At 34.1% G+C, this 18620-nt stretch overlaps 2 protein-coding genes across 3 annotated transcripts in view; both read left to right on the forward strand.

Annotated features, from left to right (window-relative positions):
* Positions 1 to 592: 592 nt before the first annotated feature.
* On the forward strand, positions 593 to 16130 carry foxred2 (FAD-dependent oxidoreductase domain containing 2). Of its 2 annotated transcripts, none has more exons than XM_056453482.1 (10): positions 593 to 832; positions 1183 to 1407; positions 3723 to 4028; positions 4407 to 4658; positions 6293 to 6616; positions 6709 to 6875; positions 8859 to 9024; positions 11069 to 11295; positions 13418 to 13588; positions 15599 to 16130. In XM_056453482.1, exons 2-10 carry the CDS (start codon positions 1187 to 1189, stop codon positions 15817 to 15819), a joined length of 2055 nt encoding a protein of 684 aa, XP_056309457.1. In that variant the 5' UTR covers positions 593 to 832; positions 1183 to 1186; the 3' UTR covers positions 15820 to 16130. The 2 variants fall into 2 exon arrangements, with proteins under 2 accessions (XP_056309457.1, XP_056309458.1); XM_056453483.1 differs by having other exon boundaries at positions 593 to 713.
* A 2445-nt stretch (positions 16131 to 18575) lies between these two features.
* ankrd54 (ankyrin repeat domain 54) overlaps positions 18576 to 18620 on the forward strand; it is a 9326-nt gene continuing 9281 nt past the window's right edge. The window contains exon 1 of the mRNA XM_056453485.1: positions 18576 to 18620. This exon is cut by the window's right edge and continues 592 nt beyond it. The gene's annotated coding sequence lies outside the window, so the exon portion shown is untranslated.

An 18620-nucleotide genomic window follows, 5' to 3' on the forward strand; every position in this document is an offset into this window, starting at 1 on the left:
ACATTTGATCACCCCTATAATGGTTCATACCATTATAGGGTTTCATGCATAATCGCGCTAATCAGTTTGTGCAAGAATCATTCAAGTGTCTCAACGAACAGATCTAGGGTAGCTATGGATATCGTAAGTGGTCACGAGACAGCTTTCTTGTAAAATAGATGTTTATATTCACATATATATGAATAGTTTGAGCTAGTAATCTCTGAATTAATCAGGTTACTGTGTATCAGAATACATTTAATATCCCTCAAAACACTGAAAACTGAAATACGTCTCATTAATAAACTTGATGTCATTTAAATAAATAGATAAATTTATTTAACTGAAAACTTAACAAAAAAGTCGACCCCCTGATAGCCAATTCACACCCTGGTTAAATGCATTTGGAAAGTATCAAGTTAAAAGTTCAAAACATTTTGAAAACTATATTAAATTTTTGATGTATGTATTTAACAGAATTTCTAAAAAGCCTTTAAAAAATAATGTGCTCTTTAAGTAGGCGTGAACTGTCCACTATAACCACGCCTTTCTGACCTCTCATTGGTTAGCGCATGACGTCCATTCTTTAGTGACGTCAAAAGTACGCTCCGTCCTCTCTCTGTGGAAGATGTTATGAAAACCGTGCACTCGTAAAGATGTAGTTTACAAAATGCCTGCTGTTTATTTCCAAGTTTTCGGCTACTGAGGGATTGCAGTAGGAGCTGTAGTTGACGGTATGTTGATTTAGCGCCAAGATTTGTTCCTTATAGAGTGTTTTTAGCTGTTTTACTGTGCTGGATGTTACCGCATCCTCAGTGCTGGAACAGGGAGCCATAATTGAGGCTAAATCTCAGTAAGTATCTGAAATATAAATACACAAATTGTTGTTATTTTAATGTTCTCAATCACTGTGTTCATCTTTATTCTTTGTTGTGTTGCAATTATTTATATATATATATATATATATATATATATATATATATATATATATATATATATATATATATATATATATTAGTTTAAAAGCTAATATCTTGCTTTTAAACATTTGCTGTTTGTTTATGTTTAAAGTAACTGTTAGTTGTTAAACGGTTTATGTTTTTGTTAATAAAACTGACCTGCGTGTATGATTAATTATCAGTAAAGACCTTAATGTAAAGTGTTTGGCTTTAATCTGTTGATATTTTTGTTTCTGTCCCCAAGCCTCATGAGTGTGATTCAGTCAGTCTTCAGGCTCTTGTGTGTCCTGGTCCTGCTCCTGACCACAACTGCTTCTGGTCTTCATGGATGTAACAACACACTGAGCCATGAGTACTGTGTGCTGGGAGCTGGACCCGCAGGCCTCCAGATGGGCTACTTTCTGTCCAGGAGCCAGAGAGATTATATCATTCTGGAGAGAAACGCAGGACCAGGCAGCTTTTTCAACATGTGTGTGCTATCTGAATGAGAACTGATGTGTTCTCAGAGTATCTGAAATGATTTATGCTGTTTTAGTTGCACTGTGGCAACAACTTAAGAATTATTTCCTTTGTTTTAGTAAATTGTGGTAGCGATGTTTTAATTAGTTCTGAATTGAACACTTTATGATGTTTTCTCAAACAAATCTAGAATGATTCTTGCATTGATTTATTGATTTATTTCGAAGAGAAAAATCATACACAAAACAATTCTCAACATGGTTGAATTGGAGCAGGATGAAGTACAAGCTTATTATTTTCCCCGCTCCATTACCACACACATCAGTCGTTTATTACTTCTAACTTATTTCTTCTTTTACTTATCTCTTCTTTTTACATGAGACCTATTTTATCTTTTTGGCATCTTTGACATATTACATGTTTGATTCCTTTTGTACATTTACATTTTACAGCAGAGACCCAAAGAATGATTCTTGCTAGACGTTTATTTAAAGCTGTGGGCACAAATTTGTGCAATCATTAAATTATTACATTATTAAACTAAAACTGGAACACAAATAGTAAATTATGATCTTGAGAAAAACAAAGGAACAAATCCTTAATTAGTTGGTACACTGAGTGTAATTGTTTGTCCTATTTGGTATCAGAATCAGAAAGAGCTTTATTGCCAGGTATGTTCACACACATGAGGAATTTGTTTTCTTGACAGAGCTTCTACAGTGCAGCAGAATTACAGAGACTGGACAAAAAACAGATAATACGTTTATTTTAAAAATAAAATTAAGTAGTGAATGCAAATATATAAATTGAAAAGTGTATGTACAAGTGTATTACTATATACAAGGTTATATGTGCAGCTGTTGTGTGCAAAAATTGGCATGCAAAGTATGTTGATAAGTGTATATGTGTATAAAAAGTGTATGGCAAGTAGTGATGTTTGTTTCATCACTATGTTTGGTGTGTCCAGGGCTCTGCACAAGATATTTTAGTATTTTATATATATATATATATATATATATATATATATATATATATATATATACATATATATATATACATACACATACACATACACAGTTGAAGTCAGAATTATTATTCCTTGTTTTTTCCTGCAATTTCTGTTTAACGGAGAGATTTTTTTTTCAACACATTTCTAAACATAATAGTTTCAAACTTATTTCTAATAACTGATTTATTTTATTTTTGCCATGATGACAGTAAATTACATTTTACTAGATATTTTTTAAGACACTTCTATACAGCTTAAAGTGACATTTAAAGGCTTAAATAGGATAATTGGGTTAACTAGGCAAGTTAGGTTAATTAGGCAAGTTATTGTATAATGATGGTTTGTTCTGTAGACTATCGGAAAAATATATAGCTTAAAGAGGCTAATAATTTTGACCTTAAAATGGTTTTAAAACAATTAAAAACTGCTTTTATTCTAGCCGAAATAAAACAAATATAACTTTCTCCAGAAGAAAAAAATATTATCAGAGATACTGTAAAAATTGCCTTGCTTTGTTAAACAGCATTTGGGAAATATTAAATAATAAATAAATAAAATAAATAAATCAAAGCGTGGCTAATAATTTTGACTTCAACTGTGTGTGTGTATGTGTGTGTATATATATATATATATATATATATATACACACACACACACACGCACAGTTCAACTGTGTATATATAAATATTATATCTGAAATTCTCAGATATATCTTTATTAAGTTTTTTTTTTTCTCCGTTTGTTGTTATATCTCAATGTATTGTGCAATATAATTGAAATATGCAGTGTAATTCGGCATGGGCCAGTATATGATTCTGATGGTATGATAATTTTAGATAAAAATATCACGGTTTGACGGTATTGTGATTACTGCTCTAAAATATTCTCTGTTTAAATCTCTGGGTAAACAACTTTTCCCCCTTTGAGCACAATGTGGGAAATATTTTAGATATTTTGGAGCAGTAAACATGTCAGGCTAAATAATTAAAATAAATCATTGACTTTTTAGTTTCAAATACACAGATTTCTTTTCTTTTAAAACAGCATTTTTGGAGATCTTTTCTGCCGGAGATACTGTTGTCCTAAAAAACAACAACAACAACAAAAAAAAATAAATCGTACATATACCATAGGAACGGTATAGCAGAAATTGTTGGTGGTTTTAAAACCTTGACTTTTCCAAACCGCAGTATACCGTGAAAACGGTTATCGTCCCATGCCTAATTGTAACTATGATTGATAACTATTTAAAGTTATTCTGCCAAAGTAATGCAAATGCTGCTAACAATAAAAGCCACTTTTCACATTCTTTTCAGATATCCTCGCCACAGAAAACTCATCAGCATTAACAAAATACACACAGGGAGGCGGAACAAGGAATTCAATCTGCGTCATGATTGGAACTCCCTGCTGAGTGACAGACCCGACCTCCTGTTTCAGCGAATCAGCCAAGAGCTTTACCCCAGTGCTGATGACTTCCCACGTTACCTCTCTGTGTTTGAGAAGGAGCTGGGACTGAAGGTTATATATGGCGCTGATGTAGGCAGAATCAAAGCATCAGATTTTAATGGACACCAAGGCTACGTTCTGACTGATCAAAATGGTCTCAGTTATGAGTGCAGGTATAGTAACACATGAACATATGTTAATATTTTATTAAAAATGGTATTGAAATTAAATTTTAAATGATTTCAAATGCAGTTTAATATGATTTCAAAAGTAATTTTATTTTGTAAATTTTTCATCGATTCGTTATATCTTTTTATCTCTTAATAACATTTCTTAATGTAATTTAGATAGATTTGCTCTTCAGTGTTTGGACTTTCAGCAGTGAAATTTAAACCACACTGAACTAAACTGAACTTTAACTCTGAAAACTGGACTGACAGTTTCAATTCACTAGAACTTCTATGTTAAGCTTTGACACAATCTACATTGTTAAAGTGCTATAGAAATAAAGATCAATTGAGTAATTCCTGTATCTGTTTTTGTGCCTGTAGGGTCCTGTTAGTGTCCACTGGCCTTTGGGTTCCTCAGCAGGTGGGGTTTCGTGGCTCTGACCTGGTGGAGGGTTACGAGTCGATTCCCACTGATCCTGAGGAGTTTAAAGACCAGGCAGTGTTAATCCTTGGCAAAGGAAACTCTGCCTTTGAGACGGCACAAAGCATCTTGGGTAGAGCAAGTCGGATTCACTTGTATAGTCCAAGCCCAGTTCGACTCGCATGGCAGACACACTACGTTGGGGATCTCCGGTATTAAACCTGCTTATTGTATAATGGCTATTTTGTTTCTAGTGCAGTCAAGATTTATTAGATTTGCCAATTTTCACAATCAAAATCCATTTCAATTGATCCTTTGCAAAACCTTTCTATGTCTGGCAAGTTTATTTTATATATTTATATTTATTTTTGATTTACATAATTGACACGTTTTGAGATTTGTAGATTAAAAGCAGAAAGATTAAACTAGAAGAATTAAAAGATTTTTAGACTAAAGTGTCAGTTCACAATTGTGAATTTAAGTGAGGGTGAAAGATTTCCCCTCACAGACAAGTTGGTTTTGTAAATTCACCACACTGACCAATAGATTTTTGTTTTTAGTTTAGGGTTGTCACGATACTGGAATTCTGTACCAATCGATACTGAAGTTTTAAAAACCATTAAACCAATATCCATTTCCCGCTGATGTTTGAGCACTATTGACGATGTTCTTAAAAAGCGCTGATTTGCATTTGCATTCATGTGCTCAACAGAAATGACTGTGATTTGTCGTGAAGCTCATCAGTTCACCGAACACCGAGTGTAAACCGCTCAAATGTCAGCGGGAAATGGACGTTTTTTAAATTTCAATATCGATTGGTATCGAATTCCAGTATCATGCAAGCCTATTTCAATGTGTCTATTTTTTGAGTTGTACTTTATACAACACTACTGAGGTTGCACGATATTGGAAAAATCTGAGATAGCGATAATTTTATTTTGGTGCAATAAATTGCGATATGAATATCCTTTCAGCACATGATTTAAATAGCTCTATTTGGAAAGATTTCATTACTTTAGATCAAATGGGATGATCAGGTCTTTTTCTATGCAGTGCATCATTACATAAAATAAATTACAAGCATAAAATATGACAGAGCAAAAATAAAAGTGAAATAATTAGTGCTTTATGGTTTTCTGGGCAGTCTAGCAGTATTCAAGTACTGAAATTGAACATTCATTCATTCATTTTCCTTCCGTTTACTCCCTTATTTATTAGGGGTTGCCAGAGCAGAATGAACCGCCAACTTATCCAGCATATGTTTTACACCGTCCAGCTGCAACCCATCACTGGGAAACACCCATACACTCTTATTCACACACATACACTACGGACAATTTAGTTTATTCAATTGACCTATACTGCATGTCTTTGGACTGTGGGGGAAACCGGAGCACCCGGAGGAAACCCACGCCAACATAGGGAGAACATGCAAACTCCACACAGAAATGTCAACTGATCAGCTGGGATTCGAACCAGCGACCTTCTTGCTGTGAGGTGACAGTGCTAACCACTGAGCCACCATGTCACCCAGAAATTGAACAATTAAATTGAAGTAGAAAAAAACATGGTCATCATTGTATAAATTAATAAATGTATTTAATATTAATACATATTTTTTTACAAATGATATTTAATGATATCTTCATCTTTTAATCTATAATAGATAATCTAATCGTTTGATGCGACTATTGCGGATGCACACATTGTGATATCAATGCTCAAATTGTATATATATTGTACAGCCCTGCTTTTGACAGGTGACAGTAAACCATTTTTGCCCATTAAATTCTGAAGTTTTGTTTATTTAAAAATCAAAGTTGAAATGAACGTTCTTGTTTTGTAGAGCAGTGAATAATGAACTATTAGACACCTACCAGCTGAAATCTCTGGATGGCTTAGTAGAGGGCAGACTGGAGGATATTGCCATCGTTCGTAGGGAAAAAAATGGGAAGAGAAGAGCGGCAAAGAAAAGAAATCCAACATCGACAAAGAAAAATGAGTCACTGTATTTAACTCTTACTGAACTTCTCGATGACCACAATGGTACCAACAAGGTCACTGGTCAAAATCTGCCTGGTTATCACACCGATAACTTCTCACTCAGACAGCCGTATGACAGAGTGATCCGCTGCCTGGGCTTCCGTTTCAACTTCTCCATTTTTGATGGGTAAGATCAATCTGTAAAATCCAAATATGCTCTAGGGAAAATATATAATAAAGTATGCGCACATTGATAAAATATTTTCATTATTCATCCAGATCTGCACGTCCGCCCCAAAGCAGCGGTGCCCGAGGTCGGTTGCCAGGAGTAACAGCTTGGTATGAAGGCAGAGGAACACCCAACATGTTTGTTTTGGGCACAGCTGCCCACTCCAGAGACTATCGCATGTCTGCTGGTGGGTTTATTCATGGATTTCGCTATACTGGTAAGCAAAAAGACTGTTTAATACCATTCTTTCAACTATTGTCAACACGGATAGGATATTAGGTATGCATTTTTTCAAGTACAATGCAATTTTAGATTAAAGTTCTCATGAACCAGAAGCTGTGACCGTAATTTTTTTCGTATTTTGACGTAGTTCTTAGAGAAACAGAATTTTACGAAAACAGTGGGCGTGGCTTGTTTTTTCTACTGCAAGCTAATTGGATGTAGTAAAGTATCCATTTAATTCCAAAAGATGGGGAAATGGGTTTTAAAGAGTTATTACAACCTAACAGACTCCTCCTCCTCACCATTTCTGTTAGTTGTCAAAACTGACAGATAGGAGGGGCGTGGTTAAGTATGTTAGCCACACCCATTACATAATATATACATAATCTGAGAATTTAACTGGAAAAAACAAACATGAAATGGATTTTAAGATTTTAATTTTAGATTACAAGGGCAAACTTTTTTCTTAATGACATGCACAGATGAATCAATAATGGTATCAATAAGGGATGCACATATCGGCCGATAAATGCTATTTTTAATGCTATCGTTATTGATCCTATACCAAAATTAGGCCGATATCTTTAAGCCGATGGATTACTTAATTGTACAGAAGTGCCTGCCTTGCGCATGCCTGGGTCGAACTTGTTCAGACTTGTCCAGTGCATCATAGGGGAGCTTTCCTCACATTGTTTATTCCTTCAAAGTCTGTCCTTTCTACTACTGTGCATAGTCTTGTCTATTACTGTGCATTAATAACTCAGAAAGTAACCATGTTCCTTATCATTGTATATATGTTTGATAAAGTGTCATTGTGTATTTTGATTTAATTCGACTCAGGAAAAATTTTACATGTGTAAACATAAGAGCAGCGATGCACACGTGCTAAACAACTCATTGGGTTGTTTTGTAATCTAATATGATTATTTGTTATTATCAACCAGTTGCTTGCCATGTGTTATTGATGCTCAGTTTCTAGGCTTATTTCTAATGATTATAATGAGCGCACATTGCTTTGAGTAGGCTATTCAGTTCATAAGATCAGTTCAAATTTTTATGAAGTTTTTAAAATAAAATCAGTTGTTTGCTGTGTAAAAATATTACATTGTGAAATATATAAATATTTATTGGCTAATATATCAGTTATCAGCCCCAAATTTTAAGAGTTATCGGTTATTGATATCGGCAAAAAAAATCCATATCGGTAGTGCATCTCCAGTATCAATCATACTAACCTGTACGTTCATTATTGGACAAATAAATTATCAGTCAATATGGGTAAAAATAACTACATGTTATTTCTCCAATAGATTAAATCCGATAACCATATCCGATAAAGTGCGCTTGCTGGAAAATTAGTAATTCAGTCTGATGGAGATCTGAAGTTCGCTCAATTTTCCACATATAAGTGACTGCATGGTGCTCATTACATCGTCACCTGTTAACAAGTCTTTGCCAATCTGAAAGTGTTTTTTGTGCCAGTTTAGGACTGCCCTATTGCTATAAGCATCTTCTGTCTACTGTTTGATTTGGCCATGAGAAAGACTATTGGTTATATGTATGAATTATAATGTTCCGTATCATGCATCCCTACTAGGATTCTTTTATTTTATTTTCATATTATAATAATTTGAATTATAGAACAGTACTGAAGCTGTATTCTTTATGTGCTTATGTCTTTATGTTTGCAGTCTAGTTTATGCTTTTGATGCACTGAAATATTTAAACTTCTGTTTCTACACTGTATTCAACTGTTCTGGTTATGATGGCTGTAATGGCAGAAATAATCATTTTATAAACATTTATTCATTATATTCATTTATTTATACTTAAAGAACCTGCTGTGTTTGTCTTTTATATGTATTTGGGGTCATTTGTTTTTAGTGAGTGAAATAGTGTCAGAAAAAGTGGAAAGGAGGCTTTAAACGGCATTTCAGATGTAGGAGTATATAAATGTCCCTCTGTTTTGCTATTACAGTGCGGGCTGTTTATAAATTCCTGGAGCAGCGTTATCATAACATTGCATGGCCCACTACAAACTTACCCATCAGTCAGCTGCAGTCCTGGATACTGAGGAGGGTGAATGAAGCTTCTGGAACTTACCAGATGTTTGGGGTTCTTGGGGACATTATTTTACTGCAAGGGTAAGAGGTGTTTCGAGGCATGCGGTTACAATATGCCATACTTGGCTGTCAATCATTCAGCTAAAGAGATTTTAAATATAAACTGCTGTTCAAATGTTTGAGGGTGATTCATGAATTCATTTATGGAGATTGATTTCTGAAATAAGAGCAATATTGGTACAATTAATTTACAGTTTTCTTTTTGCATATGTTTTGCACATTCACAGTAGTCACATTGCAGGATATATGCATTGTTGAGTCTGGAATATAATTCATCATTTGCATGAGTTTCTAATGCTTGTGACTGTATAATGACATTAAAAGCAAATTGTACCATTTGTAACTGTAACTACAATTAATGTTGTTGAATTATTTTTATTTTTATCATTCAGTTACTGTACTCGAATACTGTTAGACTCGGGAAATGATAAAACACTTTATTTCAATTGTACCTTTTTCTTGACTGTATTTATAGATTGTTATGCATGAAAATACACACAACCATAATATCCCTAAAAATGATTTCTTTAAATATTTGCAGATAAGACATTTCATTCATTCTACACACAGCAGTCTTAGCTTGAATAGCTCTGATTTCTTTTTGCATAGATTGTTTCTTAAGAATACTGAAGTTAAGCACTTTACATCCAAATTTTACTCCATGATAAATCAGTTTAAAGCAGACAATCTGATTTTATTGCAGAAGGCATGGAGTAAGAGCTTAAAATGCGACATTGATGAAAATGTGTGGGATGATATTATCAGACAACGCTTGAATATTTCAGTCTGCAACAGATTTAAAGAAATGCAATTTATAATTGTACATAGCAATAACACTATTTCGCCTCAATTTCCAAAATGCTATAATAGTATCAGCACGTTCTTTCATTGGGAATGTGCTTTGATTGTTGATTTTTGGAATGACATTTGTGACAAACTGTCCATAGTACATAAACAGCAGGTTACAGCCTCCCCATTAATGTGTTTACTAGGTCTTCTGCCTCCCCCTTTTCTGGGACATTCAGATGTCTTTAAACCTCTACTGATGCTGAAGAGGAAAGTAATTAAGAATAAATGGGTCCTTTAATCCTGACTAAAGAAACCATAATTATCCAAGTCATTTCAGAAGCTGTGGGAAATTCATTTGACCTGTCCTGGCATTAAATATAAGACTACTATAGATCTTTAACTGTGCACACTGAGATATTGTAACACTGTTTTGAATTAGAACACACTGCTGTATTTGTTATTTCTTTTTTCTTCTTTCTTTTTTCTCTTGTATACTGCTTATGATCTACTCATTAATGTGTATACAACTAAAATTAAAAAGAAAAAGAAAATACTCACAACACATGCAAATACAGAAATGCACTGCAAATAGCACAGAGCACAACGAAAATGTGTCAGGGAATCCCAAAAGGTTTAAGGAGATGCATTCCCACTGCAGAATCATCCCAATCGATCTATTATTAATTCTTTCCAAATAGAAATATTAAGTCATCTTGTGATTAATTGTATTCATGTCACAATATATATAGCAAAGTAAAGAAATAACACAATGATCAATTTTTCCAATATTGTGCAGCCCTAGTGTGAGGTTAAAGCTGATTTTTTCAGCATCATTGCTTTAGTGATCTTTCAATCATTTTATTTAGCTGATTTGATGATCATCAAATATTTATCATTCATTTAGATTTATTTTTTTAGTTGAAACTAATTTTTTTTTTTGTATTTTAAGAATGTTCATTTAACAGTATTTTATTTAGATTTTAAATGGAGATATTTGGTAGCATTAAACATTGCTTGTGATTTAATATATCCTTGCTAAAAAAAGTACTGTTTTCCTGCACAGTTAATTGCTTACTGACTTGAAGCTTTTCAGCATTAATGTATATGTTTTCGTGTATCCAGTGTCCCAAAAGTATATTATGGGTCATCAAAACTGTATCTGACTTTCGACATTGATTACATGCTAAACAGATTCTCAAACATCTTTTTAAATGTGTATGTTGTGATTATATCCTAGAGTAAACTACTGTATTCTTTCTCTTTCTTCGTTCCGCAGGTCTCACTGCAAGTATCTGGAGGAGTTTCCTCTACAGGCCCTGCCCCAGCTGTCAGCTTTGTCTGGACATTCCGTCTCAGATCATGGTCTTCTGGTCTTGGTCATGCAGTATGGACTGAACCAGACTGATACTCTTGGTCCGGGTCGGGCTGAGTCAGAATGGACCAAAGCCTGGAAGTCCAACTTCCTCCATCCGGTCTTGTACTACTACAAAACACTACCTACAGGTGAGAAGCTTCTCTGGTTTTGGTGTTTTTATAATGTGTTAAGAGAGCCAATAATCTTTCACTAGTGTCAAACTACACATTATAGGGCTGAACAATATATTGTTTAAGCATCACCCAGCAAACAATTTTGTGTTTAATAGACATCTAATAGACATCTAAACGTAGACAGCTTGGCTAAAACAAGGCTAAACTTGGGCTGTCAGTGAAAATCTAATAGACATCTAAGAATAGCCCAAAACTAGACTTGTCAAATAGACAGATTAGACAGACTTTATATGTGTAGTCATTCATTTCTGTTTATTTGATGACTAGTCTAGCTTTGGCTTATTCTTTTATCTATTACATTTTCACTGACAGTCCAAATTTAGCCTTGTTTTAGCCAAGACGACTATGTTTAGATCTCTATTAGACATCTATTAGACATCTGTTAGATTTTCACTGACAGTCCAAATTTAGCCTTGTTTTAGCCAAGACGACTTTGTTTAGACCTCTATTAGACATCTATTAGACATCTCTTAGATTTTCACTGACAGTCCAAATTTAGCCTTGTTTTAGCCAAGACGACTATGTTTAGACCTCTATTAGACATCTATTAGACATCTGTTAGATTTTCACTGACAGTACAAATTTAGCCTTGTTTTAGCCAAGACGACTATGTTTAGACCTCTATTAGACATCTATTAGACATCTGTTAGATTTTCACTGACAGTACAAATTTAGCCTTGTTTTAGCCAAGACGACTATGTTTAGACCTCTATTAGACATCTATTAGACATCTTTAAAAAACAAAAAATGCTTGCTGGGTAATATCACAATGTTTGTATCTGCTATAGTCAAATCACAGGCTTAGATTATTTATTAAAGAGATTATTAAATATTATAATTATTTTATTAATACAATGATGACCATGTTATTTGACAACTGATTGTTCAATTTCTGTACTTGAATACTGTTAGACTCCCCAGAAAACCATAAAGCACTGTTTATTTCACTGTTATTTTTGCTCTTTTGTATATATATGCTTGTAAGTAATTATATGCAGATGAACTGTATAGAAAGAGACTTGATCATCCCTGTTGATCAAAATGAATATAATCTTTATCTATATAATCTATTCAAGTCATCTGTGGAAATTATATTCATATCACAATATATATTGCAGCAAAACAAAATATCGCATTGTCAGATTTTTCCAATATCGTGCAGCTCTAACACAGTGTCAGATTTTTTTGCTGTGATCTGTTGTGCTGTTTTGTTAAAGAACTGTTGGGTTCAGGATACAAGAATTGATTGTTTTATCTTGTTTAGTGTGTCATAATAGACATCGACTGATGCGGTTTTTGGGACATCAGAAAAATATTCAAAGATATTGTATAGTCTGGACTCTGTGTCTCATGTAGTTTGAGGCTAAATGATTAGGCCTTGAAAAAAAATAAATTCCTTTTAAAATATTTCCCAGGTGCTGTTTAATAGAGATTTTTTTGACACAATATTTTTAGTAACTAATTAAATTTTTCTTTGACACAATGATAAAATAAATATTTAATATTTTACTATATAATATTAATAGTATTTGCTATATAATATTGACAATATGATATTGACTTGATTTAAATTATATTCAAAAATAAATAAATCAACTTTTTATTCCAGCCAAATTAAAAGAAATGAGATTTTATTCAGAAGAAATAATATAGTAGGAAATACTGTGAAAATTTCATTGCACTGGGAAATAATTTATTAATTATTAATTTCACAGGATGAGTATCAGGGGTGTCAAAATTAATTGTTTCTTCGGTGCACTGCGACGCAGACGCAGACATTTTGGTATCGGTTTAGTAATAATCATAACCGGTTATTATATACTGACGCTATTTTCAACGCTCAAACTACTTAAAAACGCAGAAACTGTGCACAATTTCACTGCGTGTGTGTTTGCTGGACAGTCTTTCACTGACACTTAGAGCAGATGCCCTTGTTTCACTGCGAGACCGTGAGACCAGTGTAGATTCACAGCTCTAATGACTAATAATCTAGAATTTAACTACATATGAAAAGGTAAGACACTGAGAATTTCTGCTGATCACAGTATTGAAAACAGCATGCTTTTATGTTCTATAGATAAAGATATGAGGCAGCGTCCTGTTGGCTGGCCACTACCAAGACCTGAGGCCGTTCATCACATGGTGGAGGACTTCCTGACTGAATGGGATCAACCGATATCTCACAGCCAACCTCTTAGACGCTTCCTCGAGCACTGCCTTCAGACTGACCTCAGGGCCTTTTATGCTGGTCAGTACATCCTGTACACAAATGTTCATTTGTTCAGATTTTGGGTCAGTAAGGGTCTTTTTCCCCAGTGCAAATCCTCATTTCACCTACTGTCAAGGTTCACCAAAGACACGCAATAAAGCAATGTGTCACCTCTCTTTGAAATAAATTGCATACTGAAATGGGAGTATTAAGGTTTCCAAAAAGTTTTCAGCTGTGAGCAGTATTAGACAATGTTTACACTGCAGACAAATGTGGCCCGAATCAGATTTTTTTGCCCACATGTGACTCAGATCTGTTTTTGTCATGACAGTGTGAACAGCCCAAAAACCATCTTTTTGTCCCACTTTCATATTATTAAATCAGATTCAGATCTAATGTTTTGCAATTGGACCGCAGTGTGAATGGTCATGTTGGAATTCATGTCACTTTTACTAAATTTTTGATCGACAAACATCATTATTCTGTACTAGTATGTGCTGCAGACACCCTCTACTCCCCAGTGGCAAACAGAATAGCACACAGGGTAAATACTTTACCCGCAAATATTTTTCGAATGACAGCTGGTGCTGGGTAACCAAACATTAACCAATAACCTGTAACAAAAAAAGGGATTGTTTGTTAAAAATAGATTGTTTGAATAAAATACATAGGCCTCTGTGAAATGGCGTATATTTCATTTAGATGATTAATACATTACCAAAACCAAATGCAACAGGTTTAATGCTCTTTTTAAACTTTTTTTGTTGTTAAGGACAAAATCCTTCAATATGCCTGAAGGCGACATTTCAGTTTCATCTTGAGTTTTGACCTGATACAGCCTACACTGTAAAAAATGTAGGGTTCCACACAATTCATTCATATTGTCCCAACACAAATTGATTGTTAACTTAACACTTTTAGCAAATTTATGTGGATTGAACATAAAAAATTAGGTTGTCCCAATGAAATCTCAAGAATTGTGTTGTTTTAGTTCATTTTAAATAAGTAGTTTGAACGAGCAAAATAACAATATTTTTTGAGTGTATGCTGTTTCTAACAAATTAACAGTAGGTTACGTTATCAGACTACACAAACAATATAGTTTTTAACACCAAACGTGATCCCTGCAGTTCAATAAGCGGCTGCTCAATAACCCTTGATGAGTTCACTACACATGCTGGTCAGTAAGACGATCGCTGCTCTTCTCATTAATAACAAAACACGTATTTTAGGTTTCACACACTGAAATGCACATTAGTACTAGGAAAACAATCATTTAGAGTTCCTAAAAAACACAACTGCTGTCTGTTGAAAAGTCTATAATTATATATTAAATATTATATACAATACACATATTGTGGTCATAATTAGACATTCTGTGCTGTCTGTAACTATACTTTTGCGCATGCGGGTCAGTTTAGGACCATGATCTGTTCACACTGCAAATGTGATATTGGCCACATTTATAAGAGCAATGTGAACAGACATGCAATAAGACAAATCAGATGTGAGAAAAAAAATCTGATTTGAGCACTAAACAAAGCAGTGTGAACGTAGCCTTAATGTTTTCAGCAATAATGTTAATAAAATATTCCTTGAGCTTGAAGTTAGATTGATTTTTGTGTTTTAATTTTGTTTATTTAAATCTCCATTAGTGGTTATCTTTTACTGGGGTACAACAAATAAAATCACACATTTACATGAAATCATCTATAAAAAAATCTATAAATAAAATAAAATATAAAACAAATACCAAAACCACCCAAAAGGACACATTTACACTAAACCATAACTACTGTACAGATCATCGATATAACTATATATCATATAACATCATGTGACATTGAGGGCTGAAGTAGTGATGCTAAAAATATAAGAATAAACTGTTATATTTTAAAATATATTCAGAAAGAAAACAGACAGTATTCCTGATTACTGTATTTTCAGAAACATGGCCTCAACCTCAAACTTTACTGGTTAAACAGAACGTATTGTCAGAAGAATTATGTCTTGCTAAATTTAATCACTAGTTATTTACTTTTTCCTCAGAATCCTGCTTCCTTCTGTCCCTCACCAGTGGTAATCCCCCCCTCTTCTGCCACCAAGGGTACTTGAGAAAGCAAGGCATCGTAGGAAACCGTCACCTATGGCAACATGCCCGTGAGGCAGGACTCATGGCAGATGCTGCACTCAGCGAAGACGCATCAGTTACTGAGTATCTGAATCACGCTGGCGCTGCAGTCATTTCAACAGTGAACTTTGACCTTTGAGGGGCATTAACAAGAACGGTACCAAAGACTCAACACATTTTAGTTTGTCTACCTCCCACTTTTCATGGAATAATTGTACATTTTCATAGAAATGTCCCACATGCAGCATGCTGAGACTTTGATCAGACATAATGAGTATTGCTTGCCATAGATTTTATAAGCCAAATATAGCAGCGTTTTATATGAGATGATTTTGGTGTTTTATTATAATGCGTAACTTATTTTTAATACTGTTGTTAAAGTTTAAACAGGAAAGTATTTTCATGGGTCGACACACACATGAACATTTATTTATAACTACAATAAACACATCCTGTCTCAAAATAATCCATTTCTGAATTTGTGTTTTTGCCTTTGGCAGAATATATGATGATGATGATGATGATGATAATAATTTTTTTTATTGCTAGAACAGGGTGTCCGCGGGGTCTTAAAAAGTAATAAAAGTTGTTAAATCAATTATGAGAAAATTAAAGCCCTTAAAAGTATTAAAAAGTCTTAAGTTTTACGAGGTCTTAAATTTTGTTCAAGCGTTGTCCAAAGTGTTTGACTCTAAAAAAAGAGTAAATATAATTATTTTCCTCTTAATATTAACAACGACATGCTCGATCCATGCGATTGGTTCAGGCCGGGGCACGTCTGGCCAAGCTCCTTCGCCCAGGTGATGTGTCGTAATTTGCGATAAATGCGAGAAGGTGATGTGACGCTCTCCACGTGTAGCGAAACAGACGGCAAAATAGTCAAATGAAAGCTTGCGGACTCCTGGTTCGAGAAAGACAAGTTTCTTTCAAGCTTTGTTTCTTCCGAGCTTATCTGAGTTCTGTTACATGGTTGTGCTCCATTGATTTAACTACAACTGTTTATTAGGTTAAAGGTTTGATACTGATTAGATCTTGAAGTGGCAATGAAATATTCTGAGAAGGTCTTTAAAAAGTTTTGAAAAGGTATTGAATTATCTTTAGGATTCCTGCATATACCCTGCAGAATAAAACCCATTAACTAATGCAGATTATAGTAAACATTACACCGATTCAGAAACATTGTATTCGCTACAACATTGCCATTTTCTTGCTATTAAAGACTGTGATAATGGATTGAGATACGGCTTTTAATAATACTATTGAAAAACTATTATCGAAATATAATATTAATTAATTATATAAATTAATATATTATTATAATTTAATTAGAATGAGAACAATAGCATCAAATTTTTTCCATATTGGAAATTAAAAATATTTTAGTGCACAATATTAGAGGCTCTTATGCCAGTTTACCGAGCGCTGACTAGTAGAGCTTACATGTGCAGATGAAGCTAACAAAATTAAGACAGTAAACTAAAGACCCTTATGTCACATCATAGATATTTACATTAGATGTCGCCTATCCTGTTCTTGTCTGTTGGAAGGAATATGTCAATAGGGTCGCCATTTTAGTAGTGTAGCGCTCCTTTGAAATGAATGCGAGACCAGAGTGTAATGGAGGACTGTGGCCATCCAGAGCCAGAGATATGTAACCCTTTATACATATATCTTTAATCGGGAGTTTTCCCGCTAGTCACTATGCACTTTTTTTTTTAAATTATGAAAATTATAATTTTACATCACTTTTCTATAGTGATGGATGTGACCGCAAGGGCATTGCTGACAAAGAGCGTGTGTTTGTGTGTATGGAAATGTATTATCCTCCCTCCCTGTTAAATTTGATCTAATCCGTGTCCTGAAACACACCCCCTCTCCAGCTTTTAGTTCTCATTCTAACAGAGCGAGGGATTCGTTTGTGAATGAATCCCCATTACGAACGACTCATTCACTTATAGCCGACAATAATACTAGAAAATTTCAGCGTCTTGTCATATTTCATTTACATTGTTTGCTTATTTTATTCAACAAACCTAGCATAAGCCTAGAATTGAGAGTGATTTGGTGCTACTTTCCCTTATGGTTAGAGCAGTAAGAGACTGTATTATCATCAATAAACGTTGCTTGTTTAACAGAAAGGTCTGTAACTACAAAAACGTAAAAAAATAAATCTTACCTATGAAATGTTTTGCCATTCTGCTTTGTTTGCTCATTACTACACCCGTACACAGCGCTAAAGTCCAGCATCTTCACGTTGGCACACTGTCTTGACTAGTGCGCTTGACTGACATTTGTGTTGGGAGCACTGTACAAATGTGGCGGCGCTATTGACGCATGCTCAGGGTCTGTATGTGATATCTGGTCTATATATCTATGATGTCACATCACATTTTTTTAATTAAGCCCATAAACAGTGTATACAATATAGGCATATACATACAACAACAAATAGGCAAAATAATTATCTTTAACAATGAAGAAAAATACAACTAAAAACAAAGAAAAAAGAAAGAAACAGCTAAACACATGGGGTATAATAAAACATGTTGAAAAAGCAAAAACTTTTCAAAAAATGAAATTATTGTTTAAATTCGTTAAAAAAAACAAAAATAGGTCTGGAGTTTGAAAATTTTGACTCATGAATGTGAAATTTAGCAAGCAGCAAAACTAAGTTCACTACATACAACTGTTTACTTTTAGGTTGTTCATAATCAACAGAGCCCAACATCTTTCCGTCACATCCTTTATGTATCTTATGTACGTTTTTATTACGCTTCCACCACGCGTTCTCTTATTGGACGAGCCTTCAACAACATCTATGTTGATTGGCTCGCTTGCTCACGGTTATTTCAGACTAAGCAATGCGGACGTGTCTTACTGAAAACAAGCGCAAAACAGTGAAACAGCGCCATTTTGGCTCAATGTTCACTGCTCACTACA

The sequence above is a fragment of the Danio aesculapii genome, chromosome 3, assembly GCF_903798145.1.
Source record: "Danio aesculapii chromosome 3, fDanAes4.1, whole genome shotgun sequence".
NCBI classification, from domain to species: Eukaryota; Metazoa; Chordata; class Actinopteri; order Cypriniformes; family Danionidae; genus Danio; species Danio aesculapii.

Excerpts from the sequence above, each read along its gene's own strand:
- foxred2 (XM_056453482.1), top strand. The coding sequence starts at position 1,187 with ATGAGTGTGATTCAGTCAGTCTTCAGGCTCTTGTGTGTCCTGGTCCTG. Across the intron at positions 4,029-4,406 it reads GGTCTCAGTTATGAGTGCAG|GGTCCTGTTAGTGTCCACTG; the intron begins GTATAGTAACAC and ends TTGTGCCTGTAG. Across the intron at positions 4,659-6,292 it reads CACTACGTTGGGGATCTCCG|AGCAGTGAATAATGAACTAT; the intron begins GTATTAAACCTG and ends CTTGTTTTGTAG.